Source organism: Protopterus annectens, chromosome 1.part0 (genome assembly GCF_019279795.1).
Source record: "Protopterus annectens isolate FY-2018-M chromosome 1.part0, PAN1.0, whole genome shotgun sequence".
Classification (NCBI taxonomy): domain Eukaryota; kingdom Metazoa; phylum Chordata; order Ceratodontiformes; family Protopteridae; genus Protopterus; species Protopterus annectens.
The window spans coordinates 1,868,160,377-1,868,182,014 of NC_056725.1; the positions used below are offsets into that span (position 1 = coordinate 1,868,160,377).

General features: G+C 43.0%; 1 protein-coding gene across 1 annotated transcript in view; it reads left to right on the forward strand.

The window, feature by feature from the left end:
• The window catches only part of CPLANE1 (ciliogenesis and planar polarity effector 1), a 4,248,669-nt gene that overhangs the window by 2,523,810 nt on the left and 1,703,221 nt on the right, over positions 1–21,638 (forward strand). The window contains exon 27 of the mRNA XM_044076333.1: positions 12,083–12,258. Coding sequence (XP_043932268.1) covers positions 12,083–12,258 — 176 coding nt within the window. The remainder of the gene's footprint in view (positions 1–12,082; positions 12,259–21,638) is intronic.

Below are 21,638 nucleotides of genomic sequence, written 5' to 3' on the forward strand. Positions count from 1 at the left end.
CTCAGGACAAAATCAACTCCCAGCCGGCAACCCTAAACTCGATTGTAAACTGCTCCATGCGGCTTATTTTTATGCGGCCGATGGGGTGAGTAGGGCTGCAGGCACAGGTGTGGCCTTAAGACGTCACACCTGGATGCGGCTTTGTAACTTTGCTGACCCCTTTAAGGCGTCCTTCACCAACTCTCCCTTTGATGGTTCAGTGTTGTTTGGACCACAGGTGAAGGATACTTTGACCAGATGCGAACAAGAAGGCAAGAGTCTCTCTGCCGTGGGAGTCCGTTTTTCCACCCCATCTAGACCATACCCCAAAGGTCAGAAAGGTGGAAAAATGTGGTTCCGCAAACCACAGGGAGTCGCGCCGGGCGCACGAGGTGAGTTCCCCTCTAGAGGCGGGGGGGGGGACAATAACAGACGCCGCCCCAGGGGCAGAGGGGATCCGCAGAATCAGGGTAGCAGAGAAGCTGTCTCTGGCTAACCCTTCCAGCATCCCTGAGAAGCTGCCCGGCTGTCCACCTTCAGAGGCAGTCGGGGGAAGATTATCACTGTACCCAAAAGCCTGGCTTTCCCTCACCAAAGACGGATGGGTATGGTCAATCATATCCGAGGGTTACAAAATTCCCTTTGTCCACACCCCAAAACAGCCAAAAAGGCCCCTTCCAGATGTTCTACCCTGTCTAAGGGAACAAGCAGTATTAGAAATCTCAAAACTGCTAAGAAAAAGGGCCATCCAACCAGTCCTAGCAGACCAGCAAGGATCCGGAATCTACTCCCAAGTTCTTTTTGGTACCAAAAAAGACAGGGGACTGGAGACCAATTTTGGATCTCAGCAGACTGAACAAGTCTGTTCAAAGAACGAAGTTCCGGATGGTCACGCTACAGTCCATTCTACCCTTTTTGGGCCAAGACCATTGGATGTGCTCTATAGACCTTCAGGATGCATACTACCACATCAAAATGCACAGGCGCTCCAGGAGGTTTCTCCGCTTCCGGCTGGGGGCCAGTCACTACCAATTCAGGGCCCTGCCCTTTGGTCTCACTACAGCCCCCCCGAGTGTTCACCAAATGTATGGCAGTGGTTACGGCTCATCTGAGGCATCAAGGATTCCAGGTGTTTCCATATCTGGACCACTGGCTCCTTACCGCCACCACCAGGCATCAACTTATTCAGTCCAGAGATTACACCATTCAGATTCGCGAAGAGCTAGGTATCTCCATAAATTTCGAAAAGTCTGCTTTGTCGCCTTGTCAGTCTATTACCTTCATAGGCGCCATATTAGACACAGTCAAACTATCTGCAAAACTAACGGCACAAAGAGTCTCAGATGTTTGCAAACATGTTCATATCCTTCTTCAGAACAACAAAATTCAGGCCAAGTTTGTACTGAAGACTCTAGGTCTCATGGCGGCTGCCATTACGTTACTTCCCTTAGCTCGCTTCCACATGCGACTTCTTCAGTGGATGCTCTTCTCTCAGTGGTCATTCCAGCAGCTCCCGATGTCACACAACATTTTAATAACTCAGTCATGCAAGAAACACCTGTCTTGGTGGATGGTCTCCCTTCAAGTGATTCAGGGCAGACCCTTTGTCCCCCCCCCCCCGGTTGCTACAGTGACAACGGATGCCTCCCTGATCGGGTGGGGTGGGGGGGCATTTTCAGGGCAGGACGGTCCAGGGCACTTGGCAACCTTTCGAGTGCCACCTGCACATAAATGTCCTAGAGATGAGAGCAGTACTTTCAGCATTGCAAGCCCTTCAGGACTCTCTTCCCATCGGGACGATTGCAGTTCAGACTGACAATATTTCCGTAGTGTGGTACATCAACAAGCAGGGCGGAACCAAGTCCTATCCCTTATGTCGAGAAGCACTCAGACTTTGGCAGTGGGTGATTTCCTCTCAGCGGTTTCTGATAGCAACGCATATCCCCGGGAAGTCCAACGTCATAGCGGACAGGCTGAGCAGAGCCATTCTCATGCCGCACGAGTGGTCTCTCAAGCAGTCAGTAGTGGAGAAAATTTTCAGAAAATGGGGTCAACCTTGCTGCGATCTTTTCGCAACACCCCAGAACAGCAAGTGCCACGAATTTTTCACTCTCTTCCCTCTTCACGGCCACCCCCCAGAGATGCTCTAGTCCACGATTGGTCCCGGGGTCTCCTGTACGTTTTTCCCCCTTTTCCATTAAGCTACCGCCTTGAGATCCACAATGATCCTCATTGCTCCGTACTGGTCTCTACAAATCTGGTTTCCGTTCCTGCATCATTACCTCTTGGAGCAGCCCTGGCATCTGGACCCAGTTCCAGATCTCTTGACCCATCAGTCGGGCAAGCTGCACCAATCCCTCCCCTCTCTCAACCTCACAGCTTGGTTGCTCCACTTCCAACCTTAGCCAGGCTTCCCTTTATCTCCCATTCGGTGCGTGACATCATTTTAGCTTCTCACAAATCTTCTACCAGGAGGATTTATGCCAGCAAATGGAAACGTTTTTCCTTCTGGGCAAAATCTAGGAGCATAGACCCATTCGTGGCTCCTATCCAATTGGTCCTGGATTTTTTGGCCGAACTTTTTCAATCAGGATCTTCTTCGTCCACTATCAGAGTCCAGTTAGCGGCCATTTCAAATTTTCATGTGGGCCTGTCAGACTCCTCTATTATGTCTCATAAACTGTGTAAAGCCTTCCTTAAAGGTATCTTTTTACTTAAGCCCCCGGTCAGACATCCCCAACCGCAGTGGGATTTGAATCTAGTTTTAACCTCCTTGATTCTCCCTCCCTTTGAACCTGCGACTTCCTGTTCTTTGAAGTTTCTTTCATAGAAGACTTTGTTTCTAGTGGCCATAACCTCTGCAAGGAGAGTCTCAGAACTTCACTCCCTTTGCGTTCGTCCTCCTTATCTGGTTTTCCATAAAGATAGAGTGTCCCTAAGAACTAACCCCTCCTTTTTACTCAAGATATCTTCTGAGGCAAATCTAAGCCAGACTATCGATCTCCCAGTTTTCTTCCCTAATTACTCCAACAGAGCGGAACAAAAGTTGTGTTTCTTGGATGTTCATCGCCAACTCCGTTGCTACCTGGATAGAACCAAGCAATTTAGGAAATCTGAGCAGCTCTTCCTATCTTATGCTGAAGGGAAGAAAGGCCTTCCAGTTTCCAAAGTAACCCTTTCTAGATGGTTGGCCTCTGTCATTACTTTCATCTATGAACTTGAGGCATCAAAAGCTTCCTTCAAAACCTAGAGCCCATTCAACTAGAGCCTTAGCTACGTCAATAGCCTTTCAGGACATGTTGCCTTTAGATTTAATTTGTGCGGCAGCCACATGGGCTTCTCCCCATACCTTTATTTCTCATTACAAATTGGACATGGCCTCCAGAAGCTGAGCTAACTTTGGTTCCACCGTCCTCAAGAGTCTGTTCTGATAAGCCACCCAGGTTTGAGGTGCTAGAGATGCAAGAATGAAGGCGAGATTGACAACTTAACATTGAGAAGTTATGTACCTACCATAACGTTCCATGTTAGTTGTCTTCTTCTCGCCTTCTTTCTTGCGTCCCGCCCTCCAACCCCCTAGCCTGGACAGACCGATAGGATCCTTCAGGGCCTTCTTTTTTGCCCAGTATGGTCTCCAGTGGTTATCCTTTTCTTGGGATGGCTATCTATATGGGTATGCCTCTCTCTCTCCTTTGTTCTGGGGACAGAACTGCTACAGTGTTAGCTATCAAACAAGATCTGGGTAGTTATCGCCTAGCATTGTGGGATACAGGGTTACCTCGAGCCGGTAAAAATAGCTCTCGTATAAGCCGAGTCGGAGCCGAGGATCGGCTCCGAACCCATCCAGCAAGAAAGAAGGCGAGAAGAAGACAACTAACATGGAACGTTATGGTAGGTACATAACTTCTCATTATGCTATTGATGAGTGAGCAACCATCTTGGAAGTCCAGCAATGCCATAAGTCTTGCAAAATTGTGCATTGACAATAGGACGCAAAGGAATCTGTAATATTTTTATGTATTTTTTTGGGATGCCAAAAATACCAGGAATTCGAGGGTGGTCGAGTTTAAGTATTATTTTTCTTGATTAGTAATTTGTTCGTGCATGACTGGATCATGTAATCAATTATCTGTTCTAGCATAAGCAATATTCACATAAGCAATATTCAGTTAGTTCCTTCAAATCTCTCAATCAGTCTGGGCCTCCATCTTCAGCAGTGGTATCAGGTTATCTCAGATAAGTGGTGTCTGACACTTATCTAACAGGGATACATATGACAATGGGAACGACCTTCCCATTTTCATTGGCATTCCCACTCATTCTATAAATCAGACACCCCTGTTTTCTCCTATTATAGAGAAAATGTTTACTTGGGGGCGATAGGCCTTATGCCCTTGCCTCAGATGGGAAAATATTTTTATTCAAAGATTTTTACTGATATCAAAGAAAGAGGGAACTTGATATTAGCCCTAGACCTCTTCTTTTACAGTCTTTTTGTCAAGATTCCAGCATTCAAAATGTTAACCTTTCAAACCTTGGTTACCGCTCATATCCTTCTGCAGTTTCATGGTAATATTGGACCTAAAAGATGTTTATCACTGCATTCATATTTGCAAGGAGTTCTTGTATCTTTTAAGATTTTCTGTGACTGATTCACATTATCAGTTCTGTTACCTTCTGATCTGTCTACTGTCTCAGTGGTATTTACAAAGTGCCAGGCTCCAGTGATTGCCCACTGCTGTATTCAAGACATTCACATATTTCCATACTTGGATGATTGTCTTATGTTTTCACTTTTTTCAGAGTTCAGGATTCCCCGACATGGGTCATGTAACACCTGCACATTCTGGAGTTTCCACTGAACTTGCAGAAATCATCTCTCATCCCTTCCCAATCACTAGTTTTTTTCTGGAGTGTCTTCTAGGTTGTCCCTAAGAAGAACCTGTCTTCCACTGGACAAAGGAGAACAGTCCAAGGAAGTATTCATGGACTTTTCAAGCCAGTCTCATGCTTCTGCTGGAGAATTTCTCATGATCGTGGGTTTTATGGCTTCTATAGTTCTCATGATTCCCTTAGGCAGACTTCACATGAGAAGAATTCAGTGGTATTGCATATCAGTCTTGCATCGTCAGCCCTTATATTATCAGATTCCATACCTGGGGTTTGTCTGAAGGGAATTATTCTGATGGGTAGACCAGTTGTCTCTAAGTACAGGTCTCCCCTTCTCCCTTCAGTATCCCTCCCAGTCAGTCACAGCAGATGCTTTAGATTTTGTTTGGGAACAGTTTCAAAAGTGGGAAAAGTCTGTGGAACTCCAAGGACAGACAAAGCACACACGTCATAAAAATTTTGGCAGTTATCAATGTTTTAAAAGCCTTAAATCATATTTTGTACCTAGAACCTCTGAAAGTTATCACAGACAATACCATCATGATGTGGTACATAAATAAACAAGGGGGTAGCAGATTTGCAGACTTGCTATGATTGCTTGGAGGGAAGCAACTTAGTTCACTTTGTCTCTTCGGGTTTCATACATTCCATCAGAGCAAAATCTTTTAGCAGACAAGCTGAACAGGACCAAGACTGTGAGGAACACTGCAGGTAGATCTGTTTGCCTCCTTTCAAAACAAGAAGTTAAAGAAATTCTCTTCCAAGATTCCCTACAAATAGACCTGGAAAACAGATACTTTCTCATTCCCATGAAAAGAAATGTTTCTGTATGCCTTTCCACTGATACTCAGGATTCTTCAGAAGATTAGACAACTCTTCAAATATTGTGGTGATGACTCCCCTTTGACCCAGGCAACAGTGGTTTTCACTTCTGAAATTGATGAAGGGCAATTACCACAAGCTTCCCCACATGCTGGATTTACACACACAGGACAGGGATTGTTTGATATACCACAACCAGAAAACACTTTAGTTGACTGCCTAGGTGATAGAGTTTTAATACCTTTTTAGACACCTTTTTTTTCCTGAGGATGTGCAAGGAGGCTAAACAACTGCTACTAGAAAATCGTGAGAGTGTGTGTAAATGAAAAATATTTTCTAATAGGTGTCACAGTAAGAAATATAGGACCTTTTTAAGGCCCAGTTGCCTCTGATTCTTGATTAGTTGTGCGAGTGGTTATTCTCTGGCCTGTCTTATTCTTCTATCAAGATTCATTTTTTGGACATTTCTACTTGTCTGACATTTCTACCTGTACTGAAGTCACTCAAGTTTTGAAAGGGATTTTACTTAACTGGAAAACAGGTGGCTCCTCCTTGGTGTCTTAATTTTGTTCTTGAAAAGTTGACACTTTTTCTATTTGAACCAGGGCATCAGGCTGATTTGAGGTTCTTAACTGCACTACTCAGTGCTCTAACATCTGTAAAAAAGAGTATCTGAGTTGTGAGCTCTTTTGGTGAGTTAGCTGTATCTCAATTCCCATAACTATAGGCTTTCTTTGAGAACTAATTCTTTTATGTAGAAAGTAGTTTCAGAGTTTACTTTAAGACAGACTCTTAATCTCCCTGTTTTCTTTCTAGAACATAAAAACAAAACAAAAGGAATCCTACATAGTCAGGATGTCCACAAGCAGCCTAGGTACTTCTTGGACAGAACTAAACTGTTTGTCTCATATGAGGATAAGAAAAAAGGGGCAACCAGTGTCATAGCACACAAATTTTCCGGATGGTTGTCTCATGTGATTTCTTTCTGCTATGCGCACCTTAACAGGCCACTTCCAGGCAGGGTTAGGGCCAATTCTGCCAGGGCTTTGGCTTCATCTGTGGCCTTTTGAAAAAGGAATGGACTTTAGGAGTATTCTATAGGCAGTAGTATGGTTCTCTGTGAGTACTTTTTCAGACCATTGCAATCTGGATTGCTCTCCCACATCTAGAAAAGCTTTGCAAGGACCATTCTGCAATGGCTTCTAGATGTATGAATTATTTTTTCCTTCCTATATTTGCTTAAGGTATGGTATAATCTACCTATAAATCTTGGGCTACTGCAACAGTAATCTAGATGTTGGACATAGTACAACTGTCTAAGTGAGTGCCGTAAAGCTTTGAAAGCTGACTGGTGACCATATCTTGGGCAAAGATATAACCCATATAGCTTAAGCTACTGGAGGAATGACCTTTTGGTCAATTTTCTTGTACAACTGTATTCTTTTTTCTTTTCTTTTATTTACTTATTTGTTGTAATTTTTTGATATTGTCCACATTAAGAGAGGATTTTTATAATTTAAGGAGCTTCTTTGTTGTGTAGTTTGTTAATGGTGGTGGATCACGTGGATGGTTTGCATTGGAATTTCCCATCCTGCTTGATTCTGTTAGTGTTTGCTGTCTATATGCATTCTTCTAAATGGGTGTAGAATTCCATAGTGAAGCTTGCTGCTGCTGTGTTAAGGTCAGGGAAGCTGCAATCATAAGTGAGTTTGGATACTTCATCACAGAGTATGTTCAGGTTGGCATGTTTACAGTTTTAAACTATATTGAGGTTTAATGTAGGAGCTTTGGAGAGTTTAAAGAAGGCCATAAATTTATGATAAGACTTCAGTGGGAAAGGAGATACCAGAGGAGTAGTGCTGGAGTCAGCCATGTTTGTAAGAATCAGGCCAAGAATCCTATTTCCTGTAGTACATTTATTGGCCAACTGTTCAAGGGAATTTTTGTTAATTTTAGGAGTCTTGGGGCATAGCCTGCGTTGGAAATATAAGTGTCCTGGTTTATTGAAGAGCAGTTAAAGTCATCCTACATAAGGGAGTTTTGCTAACCGTGTAATTTAGAAAACTGCAAAATTTTACATGTCATCAACGGATAACAATGTTCTAAAACAAACTGGTAGTTTAAGTAATCCTATCTAGATGAATTTTTAGTTCACTGAGTTCAGTTTGAGTCCATAGGGATCTGCCTGGAGGTAATATGTTCCTTGACAAATGTGGAGGCTTCACTACAGTTGTCATTGGGTTTGAAGGGTTTAAAGGAGCAAAATACACCACGACACAAAAGCACAAAATTGAGTGTTCCAATGCAACGAAAACCACACTGCAGCCAAAAAACAGGTTTATTTGAATCTCTAGCGCCTCGGCTGTAAAACTGCCTATAGCCGAGGCGCTAGAGATTTGAATAAACCTGTTTTTTAAAAGAGCAAAACCCTGGTGCAGAGAGAGTACTCTCTCTACATTTAAGCCATGTTTTCAGTAGCTATGCAGACATGGTAGTTTTCCAAATGCAGGTATGCCTCAAGACCAAGCAATTTATTGTTTAGACGTCTGGGATTGAGGAGAGACATCTTAATGTAACCTAATTTTGTGACTATGTTAGTTACCTAGGAATGTCTAGCGACTGGACTGTGTCTAAAGATGGCATATAGGGACAGCCAAAGTTTTAGCCATTATGCAAAAAACCTTGAAGAGAGAGGTGTAGGCCATCTTTAGAAGCAAGATGGACTGTCAAGCAGCTCATCCCATGCTGATACATACTAGATCCCCTTGGAACGACACCAACTGTTTAACCAGTTATTGAAGTCAGTTATCTTTTTTTTTTTGTATTTAGGCATCATTTGAGATGAAGGAATGATTCTTCTCAGTACTAGTATCTTACATGGATTTGTAACATGCAGGAAAAGTTCAAACATATCTCTTCTGTATGTCCATCTTGGTTTTACATGTCAATCAAGTGTTCATTTCACCTGGCCAGGTTGCACTCCTTCCTGGTTGGTCAGCCGCTGAAAAAACCTTGAAGATATCCATGAGTTTGGGCTCAGTAGGGTCTTTTTTCGGCCTTGCTGATGGTGGGTAAACACACAGCCTACATAGTCTTTTTTTCTCTGCAGTTTAATTTGTATCCCCGTGCCTACCACTTTGAAGTCACCACCTTGGCCGCCCATGTGTTCTGCACTGGGATTGAGATCTTTGGTGCCCATTCATTCCCCAGTTGAATGCAATCCACCAGACCACATTTGTTACCCTGTTGGTTGAGAGCAGGTAGGGGCATGGCTATCACCCAACTAGATATGATGGAAGTTTCTGTATTTTCCCTAACTCCTCATCCTGTTGGTGATGTGAGCTCCTACATCACATCAGAAGTCACCTCTGCCTCTCCTTGACTACATGTACACTGCCACACATGCATATCACAAGGGCCGCTGTCAGTGCCTTGTGTAGCCATGCCCACATCTCTCCTCAGTTGATCTGCTTTAGTCAGCTGCCATGTGATTTCACTCTTAGACTGATCGCTTCCTTGACTTGGACTCATCAGCTTCCTTCCCCTGGTGGATGCATTAACAAAAGGCCTTGCCTGTCCAAACTCCCCCCACACACACTTCTAGCTCAGATTATCTGGGTAGCAGTTAGGACTTTATCCTTGTCTGTCGCAGAGTCAGGTGGTTTTGATTGTGATGATGATGTGGCCAGGGTCACAGGCTTAGTTTGGAATGACTAGGCAGTCTTTCATTAAGAAAGAACTTGGAAACTGTATCCTGAGCTCTCACTTCAACGGAGAAATGTTCATCAGCCAGCCATTGCAGGATCTGAATAGTGACTTCCTGAAGATTAAACAGACCCTCACCATTGTGGCATCCTACTTTGATATGCTTTCAGCTGTTATCTTTTCCTTTTCTAAGCCCAGCCTCACTCAAAGATGAAGATGCTTCCCTACCTCCTGAGGAGGGAACTTAAACGTTTTACAGTCATGATGTGCTCCCTCCCATGCCAATTAAATCACTGAAGAGGATGACCATATACCCACATCCCTGACTGTGGTGTGGAAGAATATCTTTCCTGCTCAGGGAAATGGCCCAAGAAATTGTGGTCCTTGATAGTTGACTTGAGGGTACAGCATATTTTCCAAGCTCAGATGTTACTCTCTGTGCTTTATGGTAGCCATTCGTTATGATTTTGTTTGCATACCTAAGAATGTAGGGTGTAAGTGTTGCATTGGACTATGACATATCTGTGGCTTTAAAGCCAATATACACTCAAAGACCTTCTCCTGATGTCACACCCCTGTCACAGTCCCATGCAGTGTACTGTTGTCACCATCCTTTTGGTGATTCTTCTCTTACTTAAAGTAAACACACTGCAGGTTCTTTTGATGGATGTTTTTGCTGGTAAGGTGATGACTCCACTTTGACGTCTGTGTAGTTCAAAAGGTATGGTTCCCCTTAGAGAGTAGGCTTCATGCAGCCATTTGAAGCTTTTAGTTGTCTTCCTGGCCAAAAAACATTTAAAGATAAAGTTTCTTTTAGGGCTTGCTTCATTCTGTCAGGCATCTAGTCTGATATGTGGTATTTAAACAGCAAGGAGTATACAATCATACTCTCTATACAGAGAAAGGATGTTTGTCCAGCACTGAGCCATAGATAAGCCTGTCATTCTTTCAACAGTTCTCATACCTGAAGAAGTGACTGAACTGGTAGGCTTTATATAAGCAGCGCATGACATCATGACATGCCAGTAAGAGGTGCACACATCCCTATAAAATCAAACCTTACTACCTGCTATTGTCCAAGCAACTGTTCTGGAGGTGGATAGTGCAGTAGTGTTAGTTACTCATAATTAACAGTAAATCTGAGAAGAAAATTATTCATCCAACTGATGCTCCCACCTGCTACTTTATTCTGTTTTGCACAGTCACCTGTGTTTTATATTTTTTCCAGTTTCTATTCTGCACAGTTATTTGCATTTCATAGTTGCTGTTTGTATTGCACAAGTTTCCTTTAGAGTTTCTCACCTAAAATAATTAGTTGACTGCTGGCAGTGCAAGATATGGGTGGCTTGTGTTACCTCACATCAGTGTTGTTTTTCCAAGTATAGGATACAATGTTGCAAAACCTAAATAGACATCTTCATCTGATTCTCAGGGTCACAGGCCTGCACATCTATCACTGGATGTAGAGCACTTGTACATTCTAAGTATAGTATATCTTGGGAGGTTTACAGTTATTATACAAAACCGAAACAGAAAGGAAAGCACAGAATTTCATAACCTTCAGTCATAGCGGTAACCCAAGTCTCTTGAAAAGTATGTCTGTACCTATGAGAATTCGACCAATTTATTTCACCTTGTTTTGCTGTTGCTTTTCTGTGCATATTCGTATTTTGGCAGTGTCTGCTTCATGAAAACAGAGAGGAGATGTTACATAAAGTTGTTCTTGCTAGCATTGCTCTTAGTGTAACTGCACTTTAAAGAACCTTGCTAGAGCTGCAGTGCATGACTAGATACATCTGGATTTGTAACACCAGACTCCATATTTAAACAGCTTCTGAAACGTGAACTGTTTCCTTTTGTGGGATATTTTTGATTGCTAAAGATAGCTGTGTTGTAGTCTTCCACTTCTTCTAGCAGTTAGCTCCAAGGATTCAGGCTATGAGCTGTTAATGAGCTGCTTCCTCTTATCAAGGGTTTGATTCTGTCAACCTCTTTTTGCCTACTTGCATGACTCTATGTAAGTAACATACCCAAACAGTGCTCTTGGGCTGAGTCTGGAAAAGGACCATATGGACAGTTGCTATATGCCGGTAAATAAATACAATTCTCAAAGCTCTTTGTAAAGCATTTGCAGTATAAGAGGCTGGGTGTGAAGGCTTTCCTTGTCCATTTTGCATACAAATTCTTGTTCAGTTTTCATCATCTGTTTTGTTTTTGTTGACCATTTAGGTGCACTGGAGAACACAAAACTGTTTCTAAGCACTCCTCACAAGAGTAGCTGAACTTGGTACTGTGTTTACTGTTACATGAAATAACAGGTGTAAGTGGGGTATATTTTTATATAATTGTGTAGAGTCCGTGTGCCAACCTTCCCATTGTGAATGCAAGCTATGAAAGTACATCTTAGACATGTATTTTTATGGATAGAGCAGGGATATGTGGGGGAAGGGCTTGAGTCATTTTTCTCAACTACTTAGTCTACATCTTGGAAAAAGAAAACTATGATCATAAAAAGTGAGTGTCACTTGGTCTACACATTTCATTATATGCAGATTTCTAGGGTGAATATACTTCAATGGAGAATAGGGTAATAAGAGTTGAAAAAGAAATAGTGCTACTTGCATTTGTGCATACTTTTTTTTTTTTTTTTTTTACAGAAATTTGATTAATTTTATATTGCATACAGGCTGTCTGATATAACAGAAGAATCTGAGCAGATGGGAGACCAACATTATCACCAGGAATACATCACTGAAGAAGCATCATCAGATAAAGATGACTATGCCACAGAAGGACAGGGTGACTGCACAGAACATGAGGTGCCCACAGAAGAAGAGGTGGAATTTCCTTCTGTTACTGAAGGTCAGAGACTAACTTTGTGCTATGTAATAAAACATTTTACAGCTGTTATTTGTCTTAGCTTACTGTGTTTTTGGTAGTACAGTAATTTTATTATTGTTGGTATATAAAGCATGCAGCACAAAATGTGATTTTATGATATAAATGCTCCATCTGGTATGTAATGAAATTTGAATTGTAGAGCTTGTTTCTACAGCACCTCATAGATATTTTGTGTTTACTTGAATTTATGCAAGCAACAGTACTTTATTTTGCTAGGAAGTAGCCCTGTTCATGTGTAACAGTGCTGAATAGCAAAGTTCATAGAGGTGTATATTAGGCCAACAACCACTGTGGCCCTTACAAGCCTAGCATGCAACCCAAATGTATCCCATGAGTTATTGTGCCTTAGAGGTTATTTTAAGCGGGTGTATGTTAGTTAAGGTATGATTCAGCAATGCCTATGTCCATCAGAGACATAGGTGTGAGACCGGGGTGAATTTCTGATTTCCCATTTACTGGTCCAGTTTGTGGTTGAATAGGGTTAAGGCATAGGCTCTGCTTCACATGGATGGGGATCCTGTTTCAGAGAATGGAGATTGTCTGAGATTTATACCTGTCCTTCCAACATGTCCTTTTTAATTTTCAAAGAAAGTTTAAGTCCTTCGGTCTAGTAGTTCTGGTGCTGTTCATTTTGAGGATATGCAAAAGGTCCATCAGAGAGGGCTGCAATTATGCATTGTATTCTAAACTTAAGTCACCTCTCAGTATTGTGTATTAAACATAGTATAGGGATAGGGCTTTGAGGTGATCTGCATAGGACACTGTATTTACACCCTGTATTCTTTTTGTGAACAACCTCTGTGGATGTTCCATTTATTGCATTTGCCTGGTCATGTACATAGAAGGGGACATTGTACACAATGATGGGTCTGATAATGACCGAGTACAGTGGCACAATAATGTCCATGGACCTAGATTGCCATACCCCTATTTCTAAGCTGTGTGACATAGAATGATTTTCTTTCTACCTTAGACACATGTTGGTCGAAAGCCAGGTTACTATCTACATGAGTCCCCAGATTCCTGACTACTATGTCTAGTTTTAGGGGTGTTTTATCAATGAAGTAAGTTTCTTTGAGTGGCCGACTTCCCAAAAGGTATTATTATGTGTTTCTTGGCATTGAGTTATAAGCTGTGGCTTTGACACCAGTCATTTGTCTGTGTTATACCTTCGTGTAAGATATTTGTATCTTGGTAGGGGGAGGGAGGTTCTATAATTGTTCCGAGCTTGCTCAACTAACAAGGTGTTACAAGATCATACCTACCATTTGGCAGTGATGGTCTGGGAGCTAGCTTTACAGCATTCTGTGGCTCTTCAGGCATCATATATCCTATCAGAGCAAAACATTGTGGCAGACCTATTAAATAGATCCTGGGCAGACTTGCATGAGTGGCAGCTCAAGGCAGTGTTGTTTCAGGATCTAGTCCACATGTGGGGAATGCCTCAAATAGACCTGTTCACCTTCTTTCAAAACAGACAGCTGCAGAAATTCTGTTCTAGACATCTTGCAGTCATGCTTGGAGGATGGCATTGTCATTCCCTATGATGGGAATGTTCCTGTGCAGGTTTCCACCCTTTTCACTAATTCACATAGTATTTCTAAAGATTCAGAAAAAAATGCCAAAAGTCATTGTGATGACTTGCCACTGACTCAGACAATCTTGGTTATCGCTTATAATGGTATTGACAAAGGGTAATTATTATTTACTCACTCTGGACTTGCTGACACAGTCTCAGGGGCAATTGGTGCTCCCCAGTTTGTAACAACTACAGCTGACAGCCTGGGTGATTCATTCTCAACTCTGTTTAGGTACTTGTTTTATGAGGATGTCCAGCAGGTGCTAAAGGAGGCCAGAAAACCCATTACTAGAAAATCATAGAAAACAACCCTCCTTTCCCATTTTTGCATATGGAGTTGGGGTGTAATTTCAGCTGTGACAATCATCTATAGCCAAGGATTACACTACTGGGTGGCTTGCCCTGCCATGGTAGGTCTTCTGCTCGCGCGCATGCACACACACACACACACACACACACACACACACACACACACACACACACACACACACACACACACACACACACACACACACCTATGGCCAATTTAGAGTATCCAATCCATCTACTGCATGTCTTTGTAATATGGGAGGAAACCCACACAGACCCAGGGAGGGCATGCAGACTGCACAGAAGACACACCAGCTGAGAATCAAACCAGGGAACCTCTTGCTGTGAGGCGACAACATGATCTGCTGTGCCATTGTGCCACCTATCTGGTCTTGAAATATTTGTGTGAGCTACTTCAGGATGGTTTATTGTATGCATCCATTAAAGTGCATTTAACAACCATTTCTACTTGTTTGCCAGTGGATCTCCATCTTTCTTCTCTTTTGGTAAAACAGTCCATGTAAAGAGTAGTGTATGTGAGATGCCCTCTCAAGCAAATTCCTCCTTCATGAGATCTCTACTATGTCCTGGAAAATTGACCTTATCGGTCTTCAAATCTACCACTCAGGCTGATCCTGTTGTTTTTTTTAATGTGAAAGACTGTTTATTTATTGCTCTAACATCCAGAAAGTGAGTTTTTGAGCTGCAGGTGCTCATGGTGGGACAGTCTTACCTTAATTTCCACCAGGATACAGTTGTGTTAAGCACTAATCCCACTTTCATTCAGAAAGTGGTCTCAGTATTAGCTCTCCCTGTGTTCTTCCCAGAACCTAAGAATAAGGGAGAGAGGATACCTCATACATTGGATATGCACTGGTAGCTCCAGTACTACCTTGACAGAATGAAGCCCTTCAGGAAGGCTGAAAGAGTCAACCTGTCTCTAAGCAAATTATTGCACATTGGTTGTTGTATTTTTTTTTTGTCACAACCATCATATCAAGGCAAATTCAAGCAAGGTAAAGGCACATTCCCCAAGGCCTTTTCGTTTTCAGTGGCATAATGGAAAGGAGTGCATTGTAGAAGTATTCTAGAGGCAGCAGCTTGTTCATCTGTCCATACCTTTACGAAGCACTACAAACTGGCTGTCCTTTCTAGATCAACAGCAGATTTCATTAGGACCATTTCCAGGGGCTTCTAGACCCTTATCCTTCATCCTCCCCCAGGTTGGTTAAGCATTGGGAATCTACACATATGCCACTAAGGCACTGGGTTTATTGAACATACTACACTGCGTAATCCCTAGTTACCTATAATAGTAGATGTTCATAGAACAACACTGTCCTACTGGCAGGTACCCATCCAGCATCCCCCTGTTTGAATGCACATAGCTTGGTGTTTGGGTTGCCACCGAGTGTTTCTGCAAGGCATTTATTGTTGTGTGTATGTGTTTTATTGATTTTGTTGGTATTGGAACAATAGGTGTTCACAAAGCTTTTGTTTCCATCTTCTCTTCCTGTTGGATCCTAGAAAACTGAAAAGGTCCTGTCTGTGGGTTTGTAAGGCAGACCCTGTACTGCCAGGTGATTAGTCCATCACACCCACAAATAGGCTGTGGGATGGACTCTGACCTTTAGTAGTTTGCCAGAGGGTAACAGAGCAGTACTACCCATATGCCAGTAAGGCAACATGTACGAAAAGCTGCTGTTACAGGTAAGTAGAACTTAACACAACTGTACTTTTTCCATGTCTTTCATAATTCTGTCTTATTTTTCACGCCTGTTTACTTAAATACTTGTCTGTAACTGAAACCAACTACATTAATCTAGATTTCTACCTCTATAAATGTGGGGGAAATTATATTAATTCTACATAAAATGTGATCAGTACACGTTTTACATTCCTTGTCCCAATCCCAAATCATAACATTGTATTATCTTTTACTTGCTTCTGTCCAGCCTTTGTTACCTTGTTACAGTGTAATGCGTAGATATGTTACAACTAAGAAAAATTGCTTTCTTGCTTTACTATCTTTACAGCTGTCTCTGATAAGACTCTCCCAATCTTGTATTTAAAATACCTCTGACTACATACTTTACAAAACTGCTTTGCAATGTAACTTGCAATTTATGTCATAAAAATTGTGTACAGATTTTAGTAAGAACAAAAAACTGTTTTACTTATATTAACTTTTGTAGTCCCTTCACCGTCTTTCTAAACACTGATGTCATGAAGTGGGGTATATTTACTTTTCACTTACCAATTTAGCAGTCAACAAAATTAAAGTGTTTCTCAACCACTTTTTGCAAAGCCACATTTTACATGCCTATTCCTATATCTTATGGCATTGATGCTTTATAGTCTCCCATTTATTCACTAGTTTTACATGTTGCTGGTCTAATTCATTATCCACTCCATCTCCCAACACCAGTCTCTGGTTGAAGTCCAAGGTACTCCTGATTACATCTAGTCAGCTCATGCTTTTTTGTCCTTTTGCTTGAGCATTTTCCTGTGGAACAGTGGAAAGGTTTCACTGGCAAAGTCTCTCTGTGGGCTTTGCTATTATCAGAAGAATGAGAAGCGGAATCCCTTTCCATTTACTGACTCAGCCTTTGTTAGCTAAACCTTTTTTTATTTCCTCCTTATCCTGTTCTGTACCCAAAATGTCTTTGATCCTCCAAGAAAAATATTCTGAATAAAGATGGATACAGCAGATTGAATCTCATACCTGCCTCTCAACATTACGTGATTGCTGGGTTAAACTTGCATCTGATGTCATTTTCATTCTTCCTCGACCTGGGGGTTTCTGATCCAGCTTAGCCACTTTCAAAAGCTTAGGCTCTGAAACTTGAGCTCCTCCCATACCCATAATGCCTCAGTCTCCCCAGTTACCCCAGATCTTGTTTGCTGCTCTTAGGAGAAGCATTGTGGTCCATTGTCTCAAGCTCTGATGAGAGAAAAAAGTTTTTCTACAGCCATAAGTTAAGTGGGTTTTCTCTTTTAGTGTAGCGTCCCTTGCACCCTTCTGAACCCTACTCTCTAACTTTTTGTTTCTATTGGGAAAAAAAAAAAGCTAGTTTAGTTTGTCTTTATTGCATCAGCTGGCATGCCCTTGGTGGGAATTTCATTCTTTCCTCTTATTTTCCTCCTATCCTCTCTAAAGTTTGTCGAATGTCAGAGAAACCTGTAGGTGTCAAAAAATGCACTTCATGTGGACACAAGATTCCCCTTATCTGATGCCCACAGGGAGTGCACAAATTGCCTTGGCCCTTCTCACCTCGAAACCTCCTGTGCCTTCCGCGAAGGCTTTCATCAAAAAGCACTGGTCAACAAGAGGAACAAGCTTATTTGAAGAGCCTTTTACCTCCTTCGGCCCCATCGGCAGGTACTTCTTCTTCTTGTTCAGTGGCTCAACCACCTTCCAAAAAGCACAGAGAAGACAGGGAACGCAGAAAATGTTCCCCAAGGAAGTCTGCTTCCTTGTCTTCAGATGAGCTTTCAGCCAAGGGTTCTAAGGTGTCAGATTCCAGAAATTCAGGTATGAATAAGTCCACACAATCCTCTCCTTGGCCCCAAGCTCCTTTGCCTTTGGGGCTCCCACCTCCTACCGCAGGTTCACCTCATAAAGAGAGGTCTCCTCGGATCTCATCTAGACCACCCTTCCAGATCATCTTCTGTTAGGCCTGCCCACAGCCTTTCAGAATCAGAGGTGAACAGATTGATAAGGCAGTTCCTTCAGACGCCGATCCAGATGGGGGTCTTACCAGCTCAGTCCTGTACTGGGACTCAGGGTAAACAGTCACCCTTTAGACCTTTAGCTGCTTCTCCAATCTGACCTGCTGCTTTGGAGCCCTTGAATCCGAATGCCCCGAGAGCCAAGGTGTTATAGAAGATAGTGGATCTCATTTCAACAGCAGTAGCTTCCCTGACTTGCTCGGTCCCAACTATGTCGGGGCAGAGTTGTTGTCACTGCAGAAGCCTCAACGTCAGCTCCGAGAGATTGACCTTGACTCTGGAGTTCTGAGCCGTTGCTTCCCCTCAGAGCGTCGGCATTTGACAGCTCAGCCCTGGTTTCCCTGTCAGAGGGAAGGCCTGGGGGAGTTCGGGGATCCTCTGTCTCAGTAGTCTTGGCTATGGGAGGACGGTCTTCAGCTTCTCTGGCCCATTCTGCTTTCAAGGTGGTGGAGGGGATGCTCTCCATATCCTGGAGATCCTCGGGCCCTCACCCTTTTGGATCCATTTCTCACCCCCTTGGAAACTGTTTCTACAACCTCACCATTGCCTCCTTCGGAACAGCCAGCCCAGCAAAGCCTGTAAGTACTTCCACCTTTGGAATCCAAGATCTCTTTCGTCTCCCTGGAGCACCCCACTGAGGAGATTCTCCAGAAGAGAGGGTACAAAAGGAGGCATCTGGATTCCCAAGAGGAATCTGTCACAGAAGACACCGATTTTGAGGAAGGGGAAGGTTCCCCCAGATCTCTACCTGAGGCTGTCTCCTTTGGAGTCATCTTGGAAATCCTGTGCCAATAAGGTGGATGGTCTTCCCAAAACTCTACCTCAGAGGAATGGTATTCTTGGAGGCTTTTGGGTCCAGCCTGTCTACATATTGGGTGCCCCCCCTGCTGGTGCACTCGTCGATCTGGTATCAAGCAGGGCTTGGAAAGATCCCGACATGGTAGAACCTATACCCAAGCGTGCAGACAAAATCCTTAGTGCTTCTCTGACCAACCCCATTGGACTAAGGGAATCCTGGTAGATATGTATCCAAGCCAAAAAAACAAGAACCAATGATGAACAGCACAAAAGGAACTCCAGAAGAACTGCAAAAAGCACCAAACCAATAGCGAAGTCAAAAACTCCTTTTTTTACAGTGAAGTTTAATAAAATTGCAGGCTTTCGTGAGAATATAGCTAACACTTATTCAGAATGTTAAAATACTCCACACAATCAGTTTAAATAACCCTCCCTTGAAAATCACATGACTCAAAGTTAAATCCTCCTAAATGTTTCCCTTTACTGTTGTCAGTGCAAAAATACAATTAACAATACAACACATATATTTATTGCACAGATATATTTATAAAAATGTTAAAACTAAGGTCTACAAAATACTTAAATATGATATGACATAAGCCTAAGCACACTAGCTATAGTAATAGAGTCATTTAAACCTGGGGGTGAAGTGGCATTCAATTTTAATTGCCAGTGCAATTCCCTACATTTGGGTATTAGGGGAAAGGGAGGAAAAGTGTATAGAAGACCCGGGGGCCAATCATGCACAAGTGCATCCCTTGGGGATTACACCCAATGGGGGAATTAGGGCAAAAAAGCTGCTGCATTTTGTGTTCGTGGACATGGCAAAAAGATTGCAGCAAGGCTGGCCCCTTCTGGGAAAGATCATTTCCGCTACTTCTCACTTTAAAGACATTTTGTGTGGCATCAGAATTGCTCTGCTGAGTTTGTCTGCTATCACATTGGATTTCCCCAGGATGTGTGTTGCTAACAGAAAGCATTGGGAGGAAGTCACCCACAGCCATACTCTCAGGGCCTCTCGACAAAGGGGGTAAGATCTGGTTCCTCCTTGTTTGTTTATGTACCATACTACTGACATGTTGTCTGTCTGTATTGCAATCGGACCTATCGGAAGAGAGTCTTGGAATGCCTGCAACACCATCAGCACTGCTCTCATCTCTAGGGCATTGATGTGCAAATTAGCCTTGTGATCCTGCCAAGTGCTTTGGGCTGTTCTTCCCTTATAATGTCCCTGCCACCCTATCTGGGAAGTGTCCGTGGTCACTGTGGCTACCGGAGGAGTAAAGGATCGACCTGCTGTTACTTGATCGGAGTGAAGCTACCAACAAAGGTCTCTCTTTCAAGATTCCATTAATGCTATCTGATGTGACATAGGAAGTTCCTGCATGGACCACTGAGTAAATAGAAGCCACTGAAGAATTCTCATGTGTAGCCTTGCTAATGGTATTAGATTTATTGCTGCTGCCATTGTCCCCAGTACCTTTAGAACTGTCCTTACTTGAAGCTTTGTTTTGAAGAGGAGATCTAGTATCTGAAGTCGAAGTGTCCGTATTCTGTCTGGTGGTAGTTTGACTATCATCGTTTTGGTATCTAAATCTGCGCCTATAAAAATAATATGTTGAGACAATAAGGCAGATTTTCCGTAATTTACTGTAATCCCTAATTGAGCGCAGAGTTCCAAGGTAGTGTATCTTGCTTCCATCAGTAGATGCTTGGTGGTGGAGGTTAGGAGCCATTTGTCTAGATATGGAAACACCCAGAATCCTAAACACCTCAGGGGAGCCGTGACTACTGCCATGCATTTGGTAAACACTCTTCAGGCTTTAGTGAGGTCAAAGGGCACCATTCGAAATTGGTAGTGACTGGCTCCCAGCTGAAAGCGCAGATGACTCCTGGATGGCCTGTCCATTCTTATATGGTAGTACGCATCCTGCAGGTCTATAGAGCACATTCAGTTGTGTTCTCCCAGAAAGGGAAGTATTGATTGCAGTGTGACCATCCAAAGCTTTGTCTTTTTTTACTGACTTGTTCAGTCTGCTGAGATCTAGTATAGGACTCCAGTCCCCTGTTTTGCTTGGAACCAAAAAGAACCTTGAGTAACTTTCTGATCTTATCTGGTCTGCGGGGACCGACTAGATGACTCCTTTTCTAGCAACTTTTGAATTTCTATGGTTGCCTGTTTCCTGTGACTGGGTGGAATGTCCGGAATCCTTTTTATTTGTGGGGGTGGCAAGGTCAAAGGTATTGAGTAGCCTCTGGATGTAATGTTTTGTACCCACTTGTCTTTTATTTTTAGCCAGGCATCTGGATACAACGATAATCGACCCCCAACTACCTCCAGAGAGGGACAGACAGGCCTCCTTTCAGGAGAGATGAAAGAGCTTACCAAGGAATGATCCCTATCGCCCTGGTTCTGCGGACCCCCTCTGCTGCGTGGTCGGCATCTTCCATTATTGCTTCCCCCTCTGCTCTGGGGAAAGGCTCACCACATGTGTCTTGAAAGAGATTTTGTGATTTTCGAAACCACATTTTTCCTCCCTTTTGACCCTTGGGGTAGGGTCTAGAAGGTGTGGAAAAACGGACTCTGATGGCAGAGAAAGTTTTCCCTTCCTGTTCACACCTGGTTAGTGTTTCTTTGACTTTAGGCCCGAACAAGGATGAGCCTTCGAACGGGGTATTAATGAAGGATGATTTGAAGTGTTCCGCAAAGTTACACAAGCGCATCCAGGAATGTCACCTAAGGGCGATTCCTGTATCCACTGACCTACTCGCTTCATCGGCTGCATAAGAAACGAACCTCATGGGAGTGTTGACTACTGAATTGAGGGTGGCAAGCTGTGAAGATACCTTATCTGGTACCCCCACAGCTACTGTACCCTGGAGAGCATCTCCAAGCTCTTTCAGGAGATCTCTCTGTAACCTT